This window comes from Lampetra fluviatilis, chromosome 35, assembly GCF_964198595.1.
Source record: "Lampetra fluviatilis chromosome 35, kcLamFluv1.1, whole genome shotgun sequence".
NCBI classification, from domain to species: domain Eukaryota; kingdom Metazoa; phylum Chordata; class Hyperoartia; order Petromyzontiformes; family Petromyzontidae; genus Lampetra; species Lampetra fluviatilis.
The window spans coordinates 1,743,447-1,767,116 of record NC_136309.1 but is presented as its reverse complement, the minus strand read 5'-3'; the positions used below and the strand labels follow the sequence as shown (position 1 = coordinate 1,767,116).

Sequence of the window (23,670 nt, the reverse complement as noted above, 5' to 3'; positions counted from 1 at the left end):
AACAAAAACACACAACTGATTTTGCCACGTGTTCAACAGACAGCTTTGTTTTAGCCTACTGCACAGTGCCTGCGAACATTATCTGGTGCGTGGGTTAACCGTCATCAATCATGCCACGAAAATTAATTTGGCAGGTTCTGATTCATTCCTCTCACCACCATAAAATCTATAAATTGTAAAAACCGAGTTAAAAATATATATATATTTAAGTTTCGTTTGTACACAACTCTCTCATTGGTAGTGTCTTATCCGCGTCGTCTTGTTCATTCCATTAACCTAAAGAAAACGTTGAAAAAACGTGCGTGAATTGCAATCTATCCTTTGCACACAATTTGGTGGAAGTATCCCGAGTGCAAGACTCAATTTTAATCAACGAATTTATATTATGTCTAACATGGTAGAATCACGGTTAGGTTAAACGAAGTGGGGGGGAAAAATTCTAGATTTGAAGCTTTCGTGACTGCAAGGATTCACACTCTTAGGTTTTTTCGGTAAAGTCACGTAGGTAAAAAATTTAATTAATAGAAACAAATTATTATTTTATTTTGTTTCTATTAATTGTATTTTTTTACCTACGTGACTTTACTGAAAAAACCTAAGAGTGTGGGGGAGAAAAAAAGCTGTCAAACTATCATGCAGGAACAATGGTACACCATCATGACAGGAGGCCATTGTCAGCCAGCTACTGGAGAGCCTCGTCAAGCTGTACAGGTCATGGGGTCATTGGATCAAACCTCGCCGTGCTGGTCAGTGCAAGTCGGTAAACGTTGGGAAATTATATAAAGAATAAGAATATTCATACTGGAGGAATCCGATGAGCTAGAAAACTCTTTTTCACGGATGTCAAGTCGGGGTAGGTAAGAACGTAACAACAACAAACAATACAAAAACACGATAGGAGTGAAAAGTACAATAAATGTAAACAAATCACACAAACGCAAACAAATACAATACTAAACCATGCCCATCCTCCTAGACCAGGGGTCGGCAACCTACGGCTCCGGAGCCGCATGCGGCTCTTTACGGGCTGCTTCTTGACGATATGTACGTATGTACATAGATGCATTGCGGCTCTTGAAATACTGAATTTTGTACCGAATTGGAAAGAAATGGCTCTTCTTGTTATTTTGGTTGCCGACCCCTGTCCTAGACAAAGCCCACTGAGGTATTAACTTGTATTTCAAAAACAACCTGGCCACAAACGAAAACTAAAAAAAATTGGCTTATTATTTAGTCGAACACTTCTATAAGTGAAGTGAGACTAGGCTCTAAGAAAAGCTGTCTCGGGTGTGGACCAATCAATTTCAAGGACAGTGCGTATCATTATCAGAGTTGTGTTTTTTGTTTGCATTCCGACCGCAGGTATTGTGGTCAATGCAAACATGACTCCTTGTAAAAAAAGGTGTCAGTTTTGTTGCCAGATAAAAGGGTAAAAAAACAATTATCACATTTTGCTCCTGGCTAAGGAGGTTCCAATGGTGAAGTACAACAATTGCATTTGCTGAACTGCCCTCGCCTGCCCACCAAGTAACCCCCCAGGACCTAAAGCAAGCTGTTGCAGGTGATGACGTGAATATTTGGTGAATACATACGAGACAAATTTAAGCTATTTTGCTTCTAAAGTTTTCTTTTTCTGATCAAATAATGTGATGAGATGTGCGGAGAGCTCACCTGGCACCTTCTTGAAACAGGGTCAAATCTACTTCGGTGTGGTAAAACACGCTGACGAGCGTGGCAGAGATGGGCCTGCCGTGGGACACGGGAAAGGTGCCCGCCAGGCGCACCTCATTCCAGTCCGGGTGCGTCTTGCAGATGTCCACGCTTTCGTAATACCTTGCACAAAAACAGGCCATTCAAAGTGCCTTCAATGTTTTGTAAAACCTGAACAATACTGAGTATTTGCGATGAAAATAAACACCCCCCCCCCACACACAATTTTAGCACGTGCCGTGCATCGACTAAAATGTGTTATGCTCAAACGCACCTTAATATTATAATGAGAATCTCTGCCACATCACTCAGCCGGCAGCATACTAATTGCCATGTAAGCCAATGTAGTTACAAAAGCATTTAGAATCAGCGTGAATCATGCATCTGTTCAATAAACCATTACGAATCCGACTGAGAAATGTTATAAATGTAGTGGAAAATTGTAAACTAATGAAAACATAGATCAAATTTATGAAAATCCCAAGATAATTTAAATATTACATGAGAATGACGATGTTCAGAATTAAGATCATCATGATGATCGGGTCCGATGGAGATCATTGACAATGTTCACGTTAATGACAATGTATACTCCCAGATGCCTTTAGATCAAACTTGTCTCCCCAGTTCCAAAACTGAAGATCTCTAAAATGGAACAAAATCCAGATTGGAGTGTGATGCATCTTTTTTTTTATTACACCCTGCATGTGAGGTGGTGTGGAACAACCTACGGATGCCGTGATTGAGTTAACATTGCTCTTGGAGCTTTGAATCGTTCCCAGAGCTAATCCTGATATCCGTTAATATGTAAATCCATAACACTATCCCTTCTATGGACTTTCCCTATCTTGAACTGTCCTACTTGCTCATGCAACAACAAAAAATTTGATTAAGATGAACAAAAAGTAGAATATTTTAATTTGCCTTTTAGTATATGAACTGAATACAGGATCTGACCGGAAAGTATTTACACTCCACTGTCGCACATTAACGCATTTGGGGAGCCGCGGCGGCGCGATGTTAACTAACTCGCCTGGTATGGAGGAAGTTGTGGGGGGTTCAACCCCAACTCTCACACCTGTATATTTGGAATTTGCATGTTCTCCCCGTGGTCGTGTGAATTCTTTTCCAGGTCCTCCGGTTTTTCCATCCACATTTAGAAACATGCGTTTAGAGCATTTGTCTGCTATAAATTTCCACATTGATAAACCACTTTGTTGAGCTATCATTTGTAGAAAGGTCACTTCTGATAAAGAGCTATACAGCTCAGTGGGCCTTACCTGATAAAATACAAAATAGTTTAGGTTTACAAAGTTATTAGCCTACCTACACTTATAGGGAAAATGCTATGCAAGTGGTAACCTGCTGTTTGAATATTATAACGTTTTCAGATTAAGGAGAAATGGAACTCCAGCCAAAACATTTTTCCTCAGAGATGTTTTGGAGCTCAGCCGAACGCAACTGTCAGAAACTACTTTCAAGAGATCAGAGTTTTCAGTCAAATGCCTTTCATACTTTAAACATAAACCTAACAGCTGAAACTCATTGTTGGCCGTTCCAGCTTCAGCTGAGATATCCATTAGAATTGTAGGTAAATAGGAGTGTGAGCTTACAATACACTTCAACTCTATGAAAAATCATTATTTTTTATCACTGCAGGAACCTAAAAGTAATTGCCACAAGGCCACAGATGTCACAATCTCTGGGTAAGGCGATGGTTAAATATACAATGCCTGCCTAACACCTCTCTGAGCCAAGCCTAATTGACATCTGGAAACCTGCTAAGGGGGAACAATGTTCATTACACCCACACTGACAATGCGCAGCCACCCTATCGGACCGCAGAAAATCTTGCTCCACAAGAAGAGAAAAACAATAACCAAACTTAAAAAGACAGCCCTTTGTCAATTGACAGCTGGATTAAGGCCTCCCCCAGGGCAGCGGTGTACCAGTCACAGAGAGAGAGAAAAACATGTTGGACAGAATTCCTGGTGGCTAATGTGGTTATGGCACACTGCTTGACAGGTGGAAAGAGCTGAACCCCAAACTCTCAAAAAGCATTTTTTTTTTACACAAAAGTGCCAATAAACTAAATAGCAGCTCTGCAACTACTTTCGCACACAAACTAGTGCTGGTGGAGGAGCAGCAACTAAAGGTAACTCTGGTTAGCCCCACAGAGGGTACTTTGGTCTCCTCCTCCATGCATCCCCAGACGTCTTGGAAGAGGTGAGAGCACCCACACTTTTCCCCACCCCGTGTAACCTGCTGATTGACTGCGGTGTGCCCATGTAACGAGGTGGACAGGAGCAGGGGGGGGCATACAGGCATCTCTCAATGTTGCAACTGCTGCGCCAGAAAAGCGAACCGGTTACCCCGCGATTGCCAGTCAAGTGTGCGAGCCAATACAGCACAACGCCACCCTCGGATATGTATCCTTACTTACCGTTTAAAGTCATCATAGTTCATCCAGAAGACGCCCTCGCTGTTGCCGTGCGCCATGAGTTCCGTTCGCAGTTGAGGGGTCCACTCGGGGGAGTTGTCGGACCACGGCCCATTCCAGGAGAAGCGGCCCCAGGGATTGCGCAACCTCATCAGCCTGCACACCCACGTGTCCCATCACACACGAGCACTCTTCCCTCATCAGCCTGCACACCCACGTGTCCCATCACACACGAGCACTCTTCCCTCATCAGCCTGCACACCCACGTGTCCCATCACACACCAGCACTCTTCCCTCATCAGCCTGCACACCCACGTGTCCCATCACACACGAGCACTCTTCCCTCATCAGCCTGCACACCCACGTGTCCCATCACACACCAGCACTCTTCCCTCATCAGCCTGCACACCCACGTGTCCCATCACACACCAGCACTCTTCCCTCATCAGCCTGCACACCCACGTGTCCCATCACACACGAGCACTCTTCCCTCATCAGCCTGCACACCCACGTGTCCCATCACACACGAGCACTCTTCCCTCATCAGCCTGCACACCCACGTGTCCCATCACACACGAGCACTCTTCCCTCATCAGCCTGCACGTCTACACGTCTCATCACACACCAGCACTCTTCCCTCATCAGCCTGCACACCCACGTGTCCCATCACACACGAGCACTCTTCCCTCATCAGCCTGCACACCCACGTGTCCCATCACACACGAGCACTCTTCCCTCATCAGCCTGCACACCCACGCGTTCCATCACACACGAGCACTCTTCCCTCATCAGCCTGCACACCCACGTGTCCCATCACACACGAGCACTCTTCCCTCATCAGCCTGCACACCCACGCGTTCCATCACACACCAGCACTCTTCCCTCATCAGCCTGCACACCCACGTGTCCCATCACACACCAGCACTCTTCCCTCATCAGCCTGCACACCCACGTGTCCCATCACACACCAGCACTCTTCCCTCATCAGCCTGCACACCCACGTGTCCCATCACACACGAGCACTCTTCTCTCATCAGCCTGCACACCCACGTGTCCCATCACACACCAGCACTCTTCCCTCATCAGCCTGCACACCCACGTGTCCCATCACACACGAGCACTCTTCCCTCATCAGCCTGCACACCCACGTGTCCCATCACACACGAGCACTCTTCCCTCATCAGCCTGCACACCCACGTGTCCCATCACACACGAGCACTCTTCCCTCATCAGCCTGCACACCCACGTGTCCCATCACACACGAGCACTCTTCCCTCATCAGCCTGCACACCCACGTGTCCCATCACACACGAGCACTCTTCCCTCATCAGCCTGCACACCCACGTGTCCCATCACACACGAGCACTCTTCCCTCATCAGCCTGCACACCCACGTGTCCCATCACACACGAGCACTCTTCCCTCATCAGCCTGCACACCCACGTGTCCCATCACACACGAGCACTCTTCCCTCATCAGCCTGCACACCCACGTGTCCCATCACACACGAGCACTCTTCCCTCATCAGCCTGCACACCCACGTGTCCCATCACACACGAGCACTCTTCCCTCATCAGCCTGCACACCCACGTGTCCCATCACACACGAGCACTCTTCCCTCATCAGCCTGCACACCCACGTGTCCCATCACACACGAGCACTCTTCCCTCATCAGCCTGCACACCCACGTGTCCCATCACACACGAGCACTCTTCCCTCATCAGCCTGCACACCCACGTGTCCCATCACACACGAGCACTCTTCCCTCATCAGCCTGCACACCCACGTGTCCCATCACACACGAGCACTCTTCCCTCATCAGCCTGCACATCTACACGTCCCATCACACACCAGCACTCTTCCCTCATCAGCCTGCACACCCACGTGTCCCATCACACACGAGCACTCTTCCCTCATCAGCCTGCACATCTACACGTCCCATCACACACGAGCACTCTTCCCTCATCAGCCTGCACACCCACGTGTCCCATCACACACGAGCACTCTTCCCTCATCAGCCTGCACATCTACACGTCCCATCACACACCAGCACTCTTCCCTCATCAGCCTGCACACCCACGTGTCCCATCACACACGAGCACTCTTCCCTCATCAGCCTGCACATCTACACGTCCCATCACACACGAGCACTCTTCCCTCATCAGCCTGCACACCCACGCGTTCCATCACACACCAGCACTCTTCCCTCATCAGCCTGCACACCCACGTGTCCCATCACACACGAGCACTCTTCCCTCATCAGCCTGCACATCTACACGTCCCATCACACACCAGCACTCTTCCCTCATCAGCCTGCACACCCACGTGTCCCATCACACACGAGCACTCTTCCCTCAGCAGCATGCACATCTACACGTCCCATCACACACCAGCACTCTTCCCTCATCAGCCTGCACACCCACGTGTCCCATCACACACGAGCACTCTTCCCTCATCAGCCTGCACATCTACACGTCCCATCACACACCAGCACTCTTCCCTCATCAGCCTGCACACCCACGTGTCCCATCACACACGAGCACTCTTCCCTCAGCAGCATGCACATCTACACGTCCCATCACACACCAGCACTCTTCCCTCATCAGCCTGCACACCCACGTGTCCCATCACACACGAGCACTCTTCCCTCATCAGCCTGCACACCCACGTGTCCCATCACTCACGCGTTCCATCACACACCAGCACTCTTCCCGTCACAGTTTTTGCTCTACGAAGCTACTCGCGTAGGAGACAGCAAACACGCGCGCACTCCGACTATTTGCCACTGCAAGGGAATGTAAAATTGCACGTGCTGCGCCATTTGGTAACAACATCAGAAGGTTCTCAAGGTACAAAAGTAGCCAAACATAATACCCCCCCCCCCCCCGAGGGGGTTCTCGAGTTCTCCTGAGTGGAGGCCTTGCTGCCAGCAGCGGTGTGAATAAGCACTTGCAGGACTGCACCTTTACCAGAATGCTGCTCCAATGACTGATGGGGGTTGCGCTCAACACAACTGGCTACCCTGAGCCAGTTGCAGAAATTTCACATTCCCATGTCATGGTTCAGTACATCTGCAGGACAATCGCCATTGACTCCCGACAAATCAACATTGATTTATTCGACCCTGAGGAGATAAGTGCAACATTTGCTTTCTGCACCGAACCCCCGGCTTACCTGTGGCCCTCGATGTCTCGCACATCTAGGATGGAGTAGGCGTGCCTTGGTCGCAGCCCCACGCGGTCATACTCGGTCTCATCCGCCTTCATGTTCCCTCCGCCACATGACGCCCCCATCAAGAAGCTGATACAGCAGCCAGTAGAGAAACATCGGCGCTTTACAAATGCGTTGTGACATTATTTATTTTTTGTACAAACTGTACTTCAAATAAACTTTTCGGTTTTTTTAGACACTACCAAAGACATTACAGTCCCACTGCTGGCGAACACATCAGGTGGTGTAAATCTTATGGCCCGGAGCCAGTGGTGGAAATGTCATATTCCCATAAGTGGGGATTTGATGGATATTTACATGACTTTCACATTCACTTGAAAACAGTGGTTACGTTGAACGATCCAACATCACAGTGCCAACCAGTTAGACAGTACGGGGCTGTGTGGCATTATTATCCACGCATTCATGGCAGGGGTGGGAAATCTACAGCCCCAATCATATGGCCTGTAGCCACAGGAGGCCTACCACTCTTCAACAGCCAGCAAACAAAATTCATCCATCACTACAAGCATCTCAGCCACACTTTGTAATGTTTAGAGCTCTTCGTCACCTGTAAAGATGTACATTTATTGTGCCGTTATTAGATAACGATTAAGGTGTGCATTAATGTGTTGTTGTTGTCCGACAAAAGGTATTTGAAAGTTCTGTCTGGGCCTCAGCAATGATAGGGCTCCCCCCCCTTGACAAAGCAGATTAAGCGCCGTGTCTCACGCAGCTGGGGCATTTCTTATCCACGGTTGCCGAGCACAAGCCCAGAGGCCTAAGATGTCATGCAGGCAGCAACAAACAGATAGCACCATTACAATTGTAATGGGTAAGAATTGATACGCAGAGCGCAAAATAAATAAAATAGAAATCGTGAATTGAGCAAGATTATAAGAACTTGTAGAAAACGAACAAAAATCGAAGGGAATTCCAAAGTTGGGTAGTGCACGTGGAGAAGCGGAAAGAGAAGTGTTTAGACCTGCAGTCTTGTTCGCCGAACGCAAGTTTATTTAGTTTAACCAGGTGAGCACTCGGACAATAGTCTCACAGAAAAAAACCAAGACGCTATGCATAGCAATAGACGCTCACCCTGCCTCCTTGCTGCTGAGAAGTTTTGCCCAGATGAGGTCGGTGTCAATGGGCTCACTGGGGCAGATGGGGCTGGGCTGCAGCTGCACGCTCTCGCAGGGCGACCCCGTCAGCGTGGCCAACCCCTCGATGGTGCGGCCGGCCTGCAGGGCGTTGTAGGAGCCGTGCAACTTTGCCAGCGCCTTCTCTATGAGAGGCACCCACAGCTGCTTCCGCTGGGCCTGATCGCACCACGGCACAACGCAGCCATCGTCGTCGACATGCGGAACACGGTCTCGTGCGACAAGAGCGCGTACGCGCGTCGTGCACCAACCAGGAATGGTTGTGCACGACAATGTTCATTGGACTACGGCAAACGACAGGCGTTTCAAACTTCGTACGAATATGCAACTCCCGATAAATTTCAATTATGGGAAAAAGTTATCCTTTCATAATGCATTAAAGTACATTTACAGCACTTTGACAATCCACTGCTTGATGAGGGCCTCCCCATATTGTGTGGGTTATTTCATTAAACTTCACCATGCTTGTAAGTGTGGGTTGGTTAAGGCACAGAGCATATATATGGCAGCATAGAAGTATAGCACAACAATGGATTTTGCTCATTTGCTCTGTTGCTCATGAAAAATGAAATAATATTGGGAAAATAAACAGATTTTGAACCAACCAAACTGGCGATATTGCTAATCCAACGGTCTCATGTCAGAATACGCCATTAATTATTTATCAAGATCAGATTACGTTTGTAAACAATTTAACAAACAGTAAGGTTTACTCTATCTGACAACTGAAATTTAAATTGCCGTACTAACTCATAATAATAATAACACTAGCCAAAAGCAACCTTGTCCATTGTGAATTTGTTAATCTGCCACTTTTGTTGCAGGCAAGTTAAATAATCAGCGGCGAGGCAGAAGCGGGAGCAATTGTTCGCGACGAAAACATCTTGCGGGCGACGTTTCACGTGACGCACGAGGTCACTTGAAAAATCGACAGCGACGCGGAGAAAATAAACAACGGACCTGGGAAAACAGCAGGCAGCGGTTGTCGTCGCACGGCAGCATGTCATCCACCAGCACCGTCTGCCACACACCGTCCTTACACAGACGCACCTAGAGCAAGAGGGGGCAGGCGACGATGTCATCACAGGAGACGGTACCACGAGGTTTCGCTGTTATACGAGGGGGGGGGGGCGCACGATTCAGATGGGCGCCGGTTCGATCTCAAGGTGCGGAACAGTTGAAATCAATGAGGAAGTTTATTAAATCCACCCGGCCGTATATGAAATAGCATGTCGCGTACGGTGGGGTAAAGTGTGGCTACTGCCACCTCTTCCGAGATGTGTGGCCAGCGGTGAGGAGTAGGCCAAATACCCTGTACAGGGGCTCGAGTGGAAGCTCTTCCGCCAGTAATGGCATAAACAAGTAGCTATAGAGTTGACAGTTTTCCATTTTTTTATTTATACTTTATATATGTAGTCTTGTTTTTTTGAAATTCAGATATACTGGTATGATTGTGTATCTCAGGATAATGAAACATTGCACAGAAATATGCAATTTTCAATTCAACAATTTCACAAATATTTTATTTAATAGACCGTACATTTTCAAAGCAATTTCATCAGTGGTTTAAAAAAACGTATTACCACTCGTCTGATAACATGTCATGCAGCTCTGACCTGATAGGCTCCCTCTGGGCAAATCTGCCTGGTCACCATAACCCTTTCCACAAGTTGTGGTCGTTCCGCCAACACAGCCAAGGCACTCAGAAACCTGAACAATGCAGTTCACACAAAAAATGAATGAATGAAAAGAACGAGCTTCCTCTTCATTTCCTTAGGCATCCAAAACAATCTTCAAGACGACAGTGTGTTGAGTGGGGGTGCGCGTGAAGACAGAAGATACCCACTATGATATGTAATTCGAGTAGGTCAACACATTCCTGCGGAGGGAGCTGGTAGTAACGTTGGGTTGCTCGGTCAATGGCCAGGGTCAACGGCGGCGTGGTGTATTCCGCAAATATGCCCGACTGAGGGCGGGCACAAGCCGGCGTGAGTAGGTTAAACGTTGAGTTTTATAAGGGCACCACGGGGTGACCAGCCCCTCCCCACCCAGCCCCTCCCCACCCAGCCCCTCCCCACCCAGCCCCTCCCCACCCAGCCCCTCCCCACCCAGCCCCTCCCCACCCAGCCCCTCCCCACCCAGCCCCTCCCCACCCAGCCCCTCCCCACCCAGCCCCTCCCCACCCAGCCCCTCCACAACCAGCCTCTCCCCACCCAGCCCCTCCCCACCCAGCCCCTCCCCACCCAACCCAGCTCCTCCCCAAAAGTGTAATTTGTACTGTACAAAACATATTTCAATAGAAGATAAACCAAAAGAGAAACATTTTCTTGACAAAATTATGCATGCAGAATATTACTAAAAGTTATTTTAGCCATGTGTTCATCAGTAATTTCACACACAACTGGAGAAACTGAATAATTAGAACTCGACGTTTTGTATGTATGTTGAACGTAGCCAACCGTGCTATTTCATGGGTAAAACCCATTCGGCTATTTATCACGTTATCAAGTGGTAACTGGCTCGGCAGATAATAATGTAAGAAAAGGAATGTGTCCACAAATCTATCATTCGTTATTAAATAATAATATAACAGTCTTAGCTATGTTGTTGAAATGCTGGAAAACATGTCCCTAGAAGACGTTTTTTTATAAACCAAAAAGCTCGAATTACCTTCCAACAGGACATAACAGAAGCGTTTGAAACATTTACAGCTGGCATGTTGCCAAACACCTGGAAATCTCTCAATTCTCGATACAATGCACGTAACCAACTCCGCGGCAGATACATGGACGTTTACAGGAATGAGATTTGTACGATAACATCACCATATCACCATTGCCTGGGTGTGTACTTTCATTGACCTAGATCTGTCATCTAATAATTCTATAATAATGGATAATACCTTCATGGACAGCGTGCATATGACACACTAAGTAGCAGGCTCGTCAAGAACAGGAGTACAGAACGTACCAGCAGTTTCCCAGCAGGCCCTGCGATATGTCACTGGGGCGCGGAGTGCGGAACACGACCCAGGGGATGGACGTCTCGTGGGGCGCGCAGGTGATCTGCGTAGGCCGCAACCAGTGAGCCACACGCTGCACGATGGAGCTCTCCAAGTTCGAGCCCAGGGACTTCTTGCCAGGCACGAAGCTGTCATCCACAAAGTTCACTCCGGCCTGCAGCAAAACAAAGCGGAGCAGCATTGCGTCTCGTTAGCCACACGGGGGGCGGCGGGGGGGTGTGGGGAACCTGCACTTACCGAGGCGACATCACGCCAGCCCTGTAGTCCCAGAGGAGCGAGATGAATAGGCGGAACCCCCCACAATCCGACTGAAGGTTAATCTCACTTTATAAAAATGTTTCATATTAAAGCCATTTGACTACAAAAGTGTCTGCAATTGATGAAGGTGGCCGGGGTCAAACAGCAAAAACGAGTATAATTGAGTGAGGGTTCGTCACGGTGTTTCCTCATAGGCACAGTGGACACGAGCCACAGCAGAATGGACGTTATTCTGTTCTGCGGGTTAACATCGGTCCATTGTTTATAAGGTAGCCTGCGTCATCGCGCCCCTCTAAACAAGGTCACACCACCACAGGGTTGCATCACACCATTTGCAGTCGAGCTCAAGTGACGAAGATGGACGCAATCGCTGCCCGTAATGGACCGTAGCATCGTGCCCCTCATCGCTGGCGAGAGGGATGGGGTGGTTTGTGTCTACAGGAGGCTCTCGATTATCCACGCTCATGGCGGGGACGATGGGCCTCGGAAAATACAAAATCGTGAATAATAAAAAAATATCCATTTTCCGTGGATCTCGATGCTAGAAAACACTAATATAGGTATAAATTATGTTTAAGTTAAGAAAATTGCGTTTGTTAACGAACGAAACAAGCACTTGTAGCAAATAATGTATTGATCTTGTTTTATTACTGCCGATCGGCCGATCGATGGGAATGCTCAGTGATGACACTTTCCTGCTCCCGTGCAGATAACTCGGCCCACTAAGTGGACAGCAGAGCCACGCCAATCAACATCAAACTCCACCCACTGTTGTAAAGATATGTAACTACTGTACTGTAGAGGCAATCGTGTGGATTTTGGTTTAACCGGAGCACATATTTCTTCAGTTTAAGCATATGACTTGTAATAAACATTTCCAAGAATATCAATGTATAACTGTTTTTAGATTATTAATTTGGGCTTATGGGAAAATACATGATTTATTCATTTATGTCAAAATCTCAGGTGCGCGGTTAATCCGCAAATCAGATAAAAACGCAAGCGCATAATCAAAAGTCTACTGTATATCTCCATATATATAAAAGGCAAAGTTGTTATTATGTACGCCTGTTCAAAATGTTTAGCGTACTTCCCGACATGCAACAAACTGGAAATTTGCCATGTGGGTACTTTCCAGACTGTACACCATGCAAAAATTATAAAAATACACTTTTGTGGTTTTTTGGGGGGGGGGGGGGGGAGCTCAATAATGCAGTAATTTTTTTGCACGACAAGTAAGCTGTGACGTCACATCTGTCATGTGACCTGCGCACCGCGTGGCGACCCGAGTTCGATTCCCGCTCACGGCCACCACCGGTAACGATTATTTCAACCGCTCCTGGGCCTCCCCTAGGTCGACTCAGCCTCAAACGAGTAACTGGTGTGTAAACTTTACCACTGGGGGGACAAAGGCGGCCGGGCCTGGTGAATCCAAGTCCCGGGCGAAGCCGGGTAGTAAAACTAGTATATTTATAAACTAAACTATTTATTGTTTACCAGGTAAGGCCCACTGAGCATTATAGGTCTTGTTCAGAAGCGACCTGGCCACAAATGATAGCTCAAAGAAGTGGCTTATCACGTGGAAATGTATAGCAGCCAAATACGAATTATGTTGATTCTAAATGCTGATACACTGAATATTTGGAAAACCAAACATTTGACTACATAATAAACCTTTTCTGAATATTGAGCAGATGCCAAAATACAAAATTGTATGCATCTAATGCCGCATCAATGTATCAATTATAAAATATTATTATGCATACATCAATCATGGTGCATGTACGAACGTATAATTTATGCAAAGTATATGTATACGATATGCTGGTATATTTAGGATAATGAAGAAAACCAAAATTGTACAAATTAGATGGTTACAATTTGAATCGAATTGCAAATCTCAATCAATTTTCAACCATGAATTGTGAAAAGGAATCAAATCGGCAGAGGATGTTGCATGCTAACATAATGAAGGAAAATAAAATAGTGCCAAGCAGGAGGGACGAAGGAGCCAGGTGGAGGTGCAGAGCGCAGCTGGAGCAGCGGCCGGGACGAGAGGAGTGCAGAATTCAAAAACCAAAGTGCACGTTCGTGAGCGTGTACAGTTTATGCTTGAGCGGTAGTGTTGCGGTTAACGCGCTGCGCTACGAAACCCGGCTACACGAGTTCGATTCCCGCTCACGGCCAACACCAGTGACGATTATCTGAACCGGTCCTGGGCCTCCCCTGGTGCGGTGCGTAAACATCGCCACTGGGGAGACAAAGGTGGAAAAAACGCGGTGCTGGCCACCCACCCCCTCCGTGTACCGTGCCGGCTTTCATAGGTGCTCGTTAACAGCACTTGCCCCAACAGTCTGTTAAGGCTATATGGGGGATTTTTGTCTTTGTTATATGCTTGAAAGCACATATGTTCATTTTTATCAAAAGGTTAGCTTCTCTCATAAGGCATGTTCATTAAACGCCTCTGTAATTACAATGGTGTACCAATGCAAGATTCGTACTGTTTTTTTTAATAAGCCTTAGCACATTATTATTTAGCATATTAGTTGTTCATTAAATTAAACGTTTTCTTTGGGCGACGTGGCATGCGGCAACCTTGGGATGACACAGATCAGTCACAGCCCACGGAACAATTACATGATTGAGGTTAACTCCTCTCATCCTCAAATTAACGCATCTTCCATCCAGGTTCTCAACATCATCACAGACGACAGAGCCGTGCCTGTGTGTAATGCGAGGTCACTGTACGCGATGGCACTTGAGTGACGCAGAGTTTAGAGCCTCGGGCGGTCGGCGTAGGTAACACGACCCTTGGATCGTTAAGACACTCCAAGGACAACTTTTGTAATTCACTAAATTGCTGATCTATGCCCTCGTACCAAAAGTGTCACAGATAACAGCAGTTTCAATGAACTTCAGTACGAAAAACCCAATTTATCTTTGAAAAGATGACACGAACATCACAACTTAAATGAACAAATGTGTGTGTCATTGGCGATTGAACAACATTTCTCAGTGGAAGACTTATTGTATTTAATACTTTTGGAAAATGTTAAGATTCAGTCATTTGTTTGCCTAGATTCAACTTCTGCTTTAAAAGGAAAGCATTTTTGTTTAATAATAAGAATGTACAATCATCTGGTAGGTACAGGCCTCCCCACACTTTTTTTGTCATGAGGGATGTTTAACCATACTTCGCCAGTTTAGTCAGTGCCTATTAGTGAAATAAGGGTGGGAATTTACCAGCAGTGGTTCTGATATTTTCCCACTCGCGTCAACCATTTCTGGGAATTGAACTCAGTTTGCCAGGTTCATAGGGCAATGACCGAACCCCTATGCCACTGCTCCGCCCCATGCGTTTTGTTTACAGGCGTTCAATTATAAATTTAAAACCTCATGAGAATATTCTGAATGAGTATAAAATCATACTCTTTGAGTCTTTCGGTAAAGGCACGTAGACAGGAAAAAAAATCATAGCAACTGTAAAAACAACATGACGACTGAATCAAAAAAATGAATCAACATGAAGGAAATACAGCGAAAAGAGTAATGGACCAATACATGAACTGGAAATGAAAGCGACACCTGGGGAGACATGACTCGATTTGACACATCGCACGTCGCCTTACGGGCAGCCGATATGAACTGCGACACCATTAAAGGGGGAAATGAAAGAGCCACTGAGAAATGTTGTTCAATCGCCAATGACACACAATGACCCAGAAAGTCCATAAACCAACGTGATGTTTCTTACCTAGTACTGAAAACCAAGAATATTTTCACCCCACCTCATTAAATCATGCTGGAGACGACAAAAAAAACCAGTGGTTCCCAAACCTTTCTGTGCCCCTGGACCACCGTCCACCCCTCAAAACCTTTTCACAGACTTCCACGCAAAAAAACACATGGGTGTTGTGAATAAAAAATAATATCCGCAACTGTGCCACGGATCACTTCCCAAGGCGTTGTAAGTCACCAGTGGCCTGCGAACCACACGTCGGGAACTACTGCTTTACGCAACACACACACACACATTTATTATTTTATACATAAATATCTGTGCGGCGTATTGCAAATGCACCATGACAGGGCTGGCCGCGCCGAGTTTACGAGCACCCTAGGCATCAATAAAAAATCTGTGGGGGAAAATAGTGGGGAGGGGGTCACCTCGAAAATGCATTTTTGTGCAACCCTTTCAGCAAATATTTTCCCGCCCCAGGCAACTGCTTATGTCGCCCCACGCTTATGCTGCCACTGCATCCAGCAGCAGATAAGAGGTCTGGCTCCAATGTATTGAATAACTGAAAATGATAACTCACATTAATAAATAAATAACCGTGCTGTAGTATATAGCGGAAAAAAGTGGTTAGAATTGCACAGATCCATCATATTGGACACGGGTAATCATTACGACAATCATAAACTGGCTTTTTTACTTGGGAATAGTATATCAACCAATCTGGACTGTAAGACAGAAATAATCTTTTCACCTTTCATGATAGAATGGTGAAATGCTCATGAAACAGCAATGTGTTGGACTCGTGAGTTTTTCGTCCACGATGGGATGTGATGTATGTAGAACTTCTTTCGAACCATACGTAGCCAACAACGGTCATCAAAAATCTTAATTATTTCCCATCTGCAGTAATAGGTGGAGCCGTGGTGCAGTGGTTAGCACGCCCCCCCCCGAGTTTGATTCCCGGCCACAGCTAACATGAGCGGCGAGAGATATATTGTCCGATGATTTATATTGTTACTTACATTCTCAAAAGGACTCCAATTTACATTTTGTGTTACAATTATCAAGATCATTCAGAAATGTTGACCGAGGTTGAAAATTTCGTGAAAGTGACCGGTGTTAATGAGTTTCCCCCGTGTGGTTTATACGATGGTGAATAGCATCTGTTACGGGCGGTCTCACCTCTTTGGATGCTTGAACGATGTTTTCACGAAGCTCTTCTGCCATCTTCTCATCGCTGTTCCTCTGAGCATTTATGTTAATACTTTCTCTTCTCTGTAATTTGTGCATACTCTTCATCTGTGGTTTAAGCTTTGGGTTGCTGCATGCTTCACAAACCTTATCCTTGACATCGTTATGCAGTGTACAAACACTGCAAACCCAAACACCAGGGTTGCTCCTATCTGACTGACAGATTGCACAGCCAATATCAATGGCCTTGTTATGATAGGTGCACTGCTTGCAAGTCCAGCCAGTTTTTACAACAGATGGAGGTTGCTGACACCCTGGCAATTTGGATGCTTTACATGCGGCACACTCAAGATTCTTCAATGAATTCACCAATGTGCACTGTGAACAGGTCCACACGAGAAAATGTGGGCTTGAGGAAGAGGTGTGCTTATGCTTAATTAAATTGGCAGTCGAACCAATGGCTTCGCTACTCCTTGGCACGTCATTGGCTGCTACAAAATTTGGGCGATTCCTGTTTCCAGAGACTTTTCCACCGCTGGAATTGGATGCAGACACAAACAATTTTGGGGGCGGCTTTGAACCCTCGGGTGTGCACTGCTTGGCCAGTTCTTCCCTTCGAACTCCTTTTGGCTGCGGCTCGGGAAGGACATCAAACCTCCGGACAAGTGCGGGACGCTCCACCGGACTTTCAGACTCGAAACTCCTGCTCGTCGGCACAACCTCTCCTCCTTCTGCGGTGAGAGCAGGCATCGGAGATTCTCTCTCGGCTTCTCCAACGTTGCCCGCAGTCGGGACACTCTCTGGGTACGGGTAAGCATATGCCGAGCAGTTGCTGCAATCTCCATTTTGCGTCGACGCCTCGGGAAGTCCTGTCCTGCAGTTCACGCATTTTAACTGACCGAAATTGCTCGGCGATATAGAGGTGAAGAATGCCGCCAACTCGTCAGGCTTACACTTCACATCGCTATTGATGCAGCTCCTGGGTGCTGCATGAGATGGGCGATGGTGGGCATTGTGTGGACGCATCTCTTTGCGCATCTTGGGGAAATTAAGAGAGCTGGGAGACTGTGCACTGCTAAATTCCATCATCCGGTCTAAGGCCTCTGGCTCATCACCTGGGTCACTCACTTCAACATCGGTGTTTTGTACAAATCTATGCCCTGCATCTTGTCTAGAATGTGGGTTTATGACATTGGAAACTGCGACCTTGATTTCAGATACAGTGGGACTGATTATTGGTAGAGAAACTTTTTCAGGGGCGCCACAGGCATTACACGCTTTATCCGCTATATTGTTCTCTAGAGTGCAACACCTGCAGACCCACGTTGTTTTAGGAATCTCACTGACGACTGAAGGAAGACCGGTTCCCAAACTCGGCAGAACCGTGTTATTATTTTCAGGCAGTGCATCAGTCTGCATTCCACAGATACCATCGGCAGTGTCTCTTGACACGTCTGTCTTTTGTTCGGGAGGTTGGGCTTCTTTTTCCGATGTCCTAGCTACTTGTGCCAACTCACCGGCTGTAGAGAAAAGCGTCCTTGAATTCTGGCAGGCTTGGCAATGCGTTGCCGTATGCGCATTCTGCTGGCCACCACACGCTTGACAATTCAAGGTTTTTTCGACTGCGACCAAGGACCCGCTGTTCACAGAAAGCCCATTGCTCAGCCTCAGAATGTTCTCTAGATTGCACTCCATGCGAGGGCTCTCGCAAATGGAGCATCGGCTGAGCCCCTCTGGGTTGAGCAGAGTGCAGCGTTTGCATGACCACTGGCCGCTGCTGCCCATGTCTCCGTCATCCGCCCTGCAGCGAAAAGCAGAGGTCAACCAACAGCACCACCATCACATTTCATCTGAACAACGGCGTGATGGTGAAAACTGATGGACGATGAATTGAACTCATGAGCCTACTGATGCACATACAAATTATTTCGTTAAATGACACATAAACAGTCTCTCACAGGTTAAAACTATTTTAAATGAACCAAGTCCCCATGTTCTATGATGATGGCAATCATCCTTAATAATTTTATCTGAAAAACCTTTTTTCAACACAACTGGGATATTATAACTTCAAATAGGATGAATTTCCTTTTTCATTTTAAGCAAGACTTATCATCCTTTTAAGAATAATTGTCAATTCTAAATATATATTAAATATGCATGTAAAGCATACATTCACACAACGACAGAGACTAACCATAACCATGCAATCACACTTGCATACCAAATCTCTCAAATACGCAGTACATAATACACGTTGCTACACATGAAAAGCACATCATTATACATGAACTTGCAAACACACGGGCACGCATACATTAAACACGTTAATACACGCAGAACGACACATGCATACGCAACACAGCCTTGAAAATGCTATGAGTACGCGCCAAAATTAATGCCTGCCTTGAACAGATGCCAGAAATATGACCTCCACAAAAATATATGAATGCCCTGGCAGATAATGAAAGACACAACACGAGCATCTGTTACTATTTGAACGTGCAACTAATTTGTCCGATTCAAACCGATAAAGAAGTTAATTGTTGTAATATCGCAACATTTATAAAAAAAAATCTATTTTTTCTGAATGAATCAATAAGCAGGGCATGTTTATACTTTAGCGCTGGGTCTCCACACTTCAGTTCAATCAACATTCTAAATTTTGTCAGAAAGATGCACGGATGCCATGTACCACTGCATACGCCATGCGTGTGACGTCTTAAAACAACATCTTGAGACGCCTAAGGCTCTCCTCCTGGGCAAATAACGCATAAACAAGGGAGACTGGCAGCACATCTTCGGAGGGATATCCCCAATACTCTTCGATAAGTTGCTTTGGGTAGTTTCTTTGGTTTGGCTGTTACAGCGTTTGTCCTTCAGAATCAATCGTGAGAACCCTACATACACATGGGTGTGGTGTTCACCAACTTGCAGTGCCCCGTAGTTCTGAAATAAACCAATTCTGAAGGGAATTGTGTTCTTCGTTTTCTTAAACCAATTCTTATCCATAGTGTGGCGTTATGATCCAACTTTCTCATGTCTGAGCTTGAGCGCCGGCTTTCTGCTCTTTGTGTCTCGCGTTGATCGATTTTCGCACGCCACCACTTTTCCCTGACCTCTGATTAGCGCGGTCGGCTGCTCGACGGTGCAAAAGCAGTTCAACGTGCAGAATCAGAATCGTTATTTAGACTGAGGCAAAATCGCACGGCAGACTTTACTTGTGATTTGTAGTAAATTCCCACTTAAAAATTCAAATTTGACACAATAGCAGAGGTCAAGAGCCTCCAATCTTATGTAAACCTACACATTCGACGCACATAACGTGTTGGCAAAAGAACATCAGAATATAAACACAAGAACATCAGAATATAAACACACAATTCCATGACTAAAAGATAAATCAGCTGTGCCAGTTGAGGTGGTTCGGGCCCCTGGCAAGGATGACCCCCCGGATAGACTCGCCCTGGTACCGGGGGGCACGTCCTCCTGGCGAAGTCCCCGGGGCCGGCCCACAGGACACGCTGGCAGGACTATGTCGCTCGGCTGGCCTGGGAACGCCTGGCAATTCCCCAGGAAGAGCTAGAGTCTTCGTATAGTAGTGTATAGTGTATAGAGTAGTGTATAGCACTTTAACATCATGCTAATCTCTCACATTATCATAACTACTTCTATGCTAAATTCCTCTGTTGATATGTAAACTCCTTTGTCAAGGCGCTCTTCTCCTCCCACCCAGCTTAAATACGCTGCCAAGCTTAGCGGTGCTCATTGGAGCGCTGTCTTTCCGACAGCTCTGTTTCTTCACCTGAGGACGGCTGCTTGTGTTGTGGCCGAAACGTCGTGAGAATGATTTGCCTTCGACGTGACTTTACCGAAAGAACCAAGAAGATAGTGTTTAACAGTTTAGTGCTAGAGTCTGTCGCCAGGGAAAGGGAGGCGTGGACCCCCCCTACTCAAAATGCTGCCGCCGACAAGCGGAATGAGAAACAAACGAATCATGCAAATCCATCTCAAGCTATTGCTTAGAATAACAGTGAATAACTGTTGCATTTACAGGAACACCGTGACATCCGTGGCATGAGAACTTAAGAGTTGTTTTGTACTGACAAGCATCTTATCTGCGAGTCTCAGGGATAGATAAAAAAATATATATATAAACATGAAGCGTAAACCAATTGGGAAATGAAAGAAGTGAAGAACATCACGGATGGGCATAACAATAGCACTAATGAAATTCACAAATTTCATATAAGTCGCAATTAAGTCTCGTGATGGGATTTGGATAGGTCAGGGGTCGGCAACCAAAATAACAAGAAGAGCCATTTCTTTCCAATTCGGTACAAAATTCAGAATTTCAAGAGCCGCAATGCATCTGAGTACATACTGTACATACGTACATATTGTCAAGAAGCAGCCCATAAAGAGCCGCATGCGGCTCCGGAGCCGTAGGTTGCCGACCCCTGGGATAGGTAGATAGAATGGATTTATTTCAGCAGAAACGGCCCAATAAACTGTTTGTCTATATTTCACAGACCTTCAATTTAAAAAGTATGCTATACAGTGCAAATCTTCAGTTACAATATAAAGGGACGTCAAACCCCCAGAGAAACCTTTCCAGTGAGTAGTACGCGTCAAACAATGAAAATAATGTACTCACAATTTACGTCGTAAACTTTCATTGATTTTTTACTCAAAAACCGGCAAACGTCGTAACGAAGACCCTGGAAAACTGTGAATTGTTTTTTTGTTCTTTACTCAGCAGAGCTGAAGTTACACCACTGTTCGCATATCTCTCTCTCTACATAACCACAAACAATACCATTGTTTTCCCCCAGGTCGCTGTCGAAATACCCGGACGACGGCGCTTTGTGCAATACCTTACAGCTGTCTACAGATGCAACACAATAGGCACGATAAAGAACCCCCCCCCCCATGAGACGCGTGGATTTTGTTTATTTGTTACAAAAGCTGCATTGGTTACAACCACGTCAGATACTAGAACACATTTTCTGTTAAAAGGCTCTTTACACGTTCACTCAGGTGGCCCTTGAAAAATAGACTTCTGGTCTCAATGGATCTCTTAATAATTCACGGCCCTTTCTAAATCCACTGTTGGATAATGGCCTCCCCCACCCACCCCCATATCGCGATTTTTTAAAGATTTTTTGATATAAACTCCACCATTCGAGAGGCAAATCCCTCGTATGCGCGCGTACAAAATAATGTTTTTTATAGGTAAGATGATGATAACCACACACGATACCAGTAACACAAACACGCTGACGAATACACAAAGACCAGCAATGTACTTGACACGCATGCTCACGTGTTATACACACACACATTGACATCGCTATAATACAGATGGGGCATTAGTAATACACTTACACACTGGCAACACGGACGTCTCTGTATTAAACACACACACAGTATTCTTCTGTAATACACACACGCGTACTGGCAACCGAAATAACCACACACACACAGTCAACATCGTTCTGCATGAAATACACAGATTATAGTGAGATCAGCATACACTTAGCAACGCCACCAACACATCAAACCTACATTTAACTTTAACACAAACTGATATCCAAAATGCGTTAACATACGTGCTCCCCGTATTAAAAGGTTCCACCAATAATATAACTAATTGACAATGACGCAGTACACAAATACCTCTAATACACAAATACCTCTAATACACAAACTTTAAAACCTCTCATAGACATGTGCACACATCTAATACGCGTACAGATACCACAGACAACATCTGTACAGTAATAGGTTTTTACCCTTTCAACTGGTACAAAAACTGACACCTTTATACAAGGGATCATAGTAATAGGTTTTTACCCTTTCAACTGGTACAAAAATTGACACCTTTATACAAGGGATCATGTTTGCAATAACCACAACACAAGCTGTCAAAATGCAAACAAAAAGAAACGACTCTGATAATGATAATGAAGTTGATTGGTCCACACCCGAGACGGCTTTTCTTAGAGCCTAGTCTCCACTGGTGTTGGACCAGATGACGCCAAAAGGCGTATAACTCGGGGTAAGAATTACACTATGAGACCTCCTTTACCAGTGGCAATATATAGTAATAGGTTTTTACCCTTTTGATTGGTACCAAAAACTGACACCTTTATACAAGGGATCATGTTTGCAATAACCACAACACAAGCAGTCAGTCGACCAAGCAACTTCAAGGACAGTGCATATCATTATCAGAGTTGTTTCTTTTTGTTTGCATTTTGACTGCTTGTGTTGTGGTTATTGCAAACATGATCCCTTGTATAAAGGTGTCAGTTTTTATACCAGTTGAAAGGGTACAACCCTATTACTATATATTACCACTGGTAAAGGAGGTCTCATAGTGCAAACATCTGTACACACACTAATACACAACTGAGAACTAAGATGACTCATCCTGTATTACAATATTGGAGGATATCTTCTAACATACAATACAGCCCGCATACAGTACACATTAGTATAATAAACATCACATGACCACGTGCAATACATTAGCATACTGTACACATCCAACACATGTATTTATATTAAACACTATAAGATATCTAATACAAATATATCTTCAAGGTCTACTTAGCCTGGACAACTGTGCAATAATAACGCTATGTAACACGGTTTTAGTTCCTGGGTACTAAGTGTTATTTGCTAATTGCTTATGCCTCAAGAGTATATAAAGTGGCTGTTGTTATTACCCACAAACTTCGCTCTTGTGCCTAGGACTTTACGTGAAGGAATTACACAAATGCACACATTGACAATTGTTACATTTCAAAACATCACCGTCCTGGTCACAAAAGCAAAGTTTGTGGGTAATAAAACAGCCACTTTATATACTCTTGAGGCATAAGCAATTAGTAAATAACACTTACTACCCAGTAACAAAACCCCGTGTTACATAGCGT

At 45.6% G+C, this 23,670-nt stretch overlaps 1 protein-coding gene across 1 annotated transcript in view; it reads right to left on the bottom strand.

Moving 5' to 3' along the window:
* CAPN15 (calpain 15) overlaps positions 1-23,670 on the bottom strand; it is a 30,336-nt gene that overhangs the window by 6,000 nt on the left and 666 nt on the right. The window contains exons 2-9 of the mRNA XM_078872639.1: positions 16,718-18,527; positions 11,487-11,692; positions 10,133-10,226; positions 9,477-9,566; positions 8,455-8,675; positions 7,324-7,449; positions 4,154-4,306; positions 1,672-1,833 (exon numbers count right to left, since the gene is read on the bottom strand). Of these exons, the coding sequence (XP_078728765.1) occupies positions 1,672-1,833; positions 4,154-4,306; positions 7,324-7,449; positions 8,455-8,675; positions 9,477-9,566; positions 10,133-10,226; positions 11,487-11,692; positions 16,718-18,527 (2,862 nt within the window). The remainder of the gene's footprint in view (positions 1-1,671; positions 1,834-4,153; positions 4,307-7,323; positions 7,450-8,454; positions 8,676-9,476; positions 9,567-10,132; positions 10,227-11,486; positions 11,693-16,717; positions 18,528-23,670) is intronic.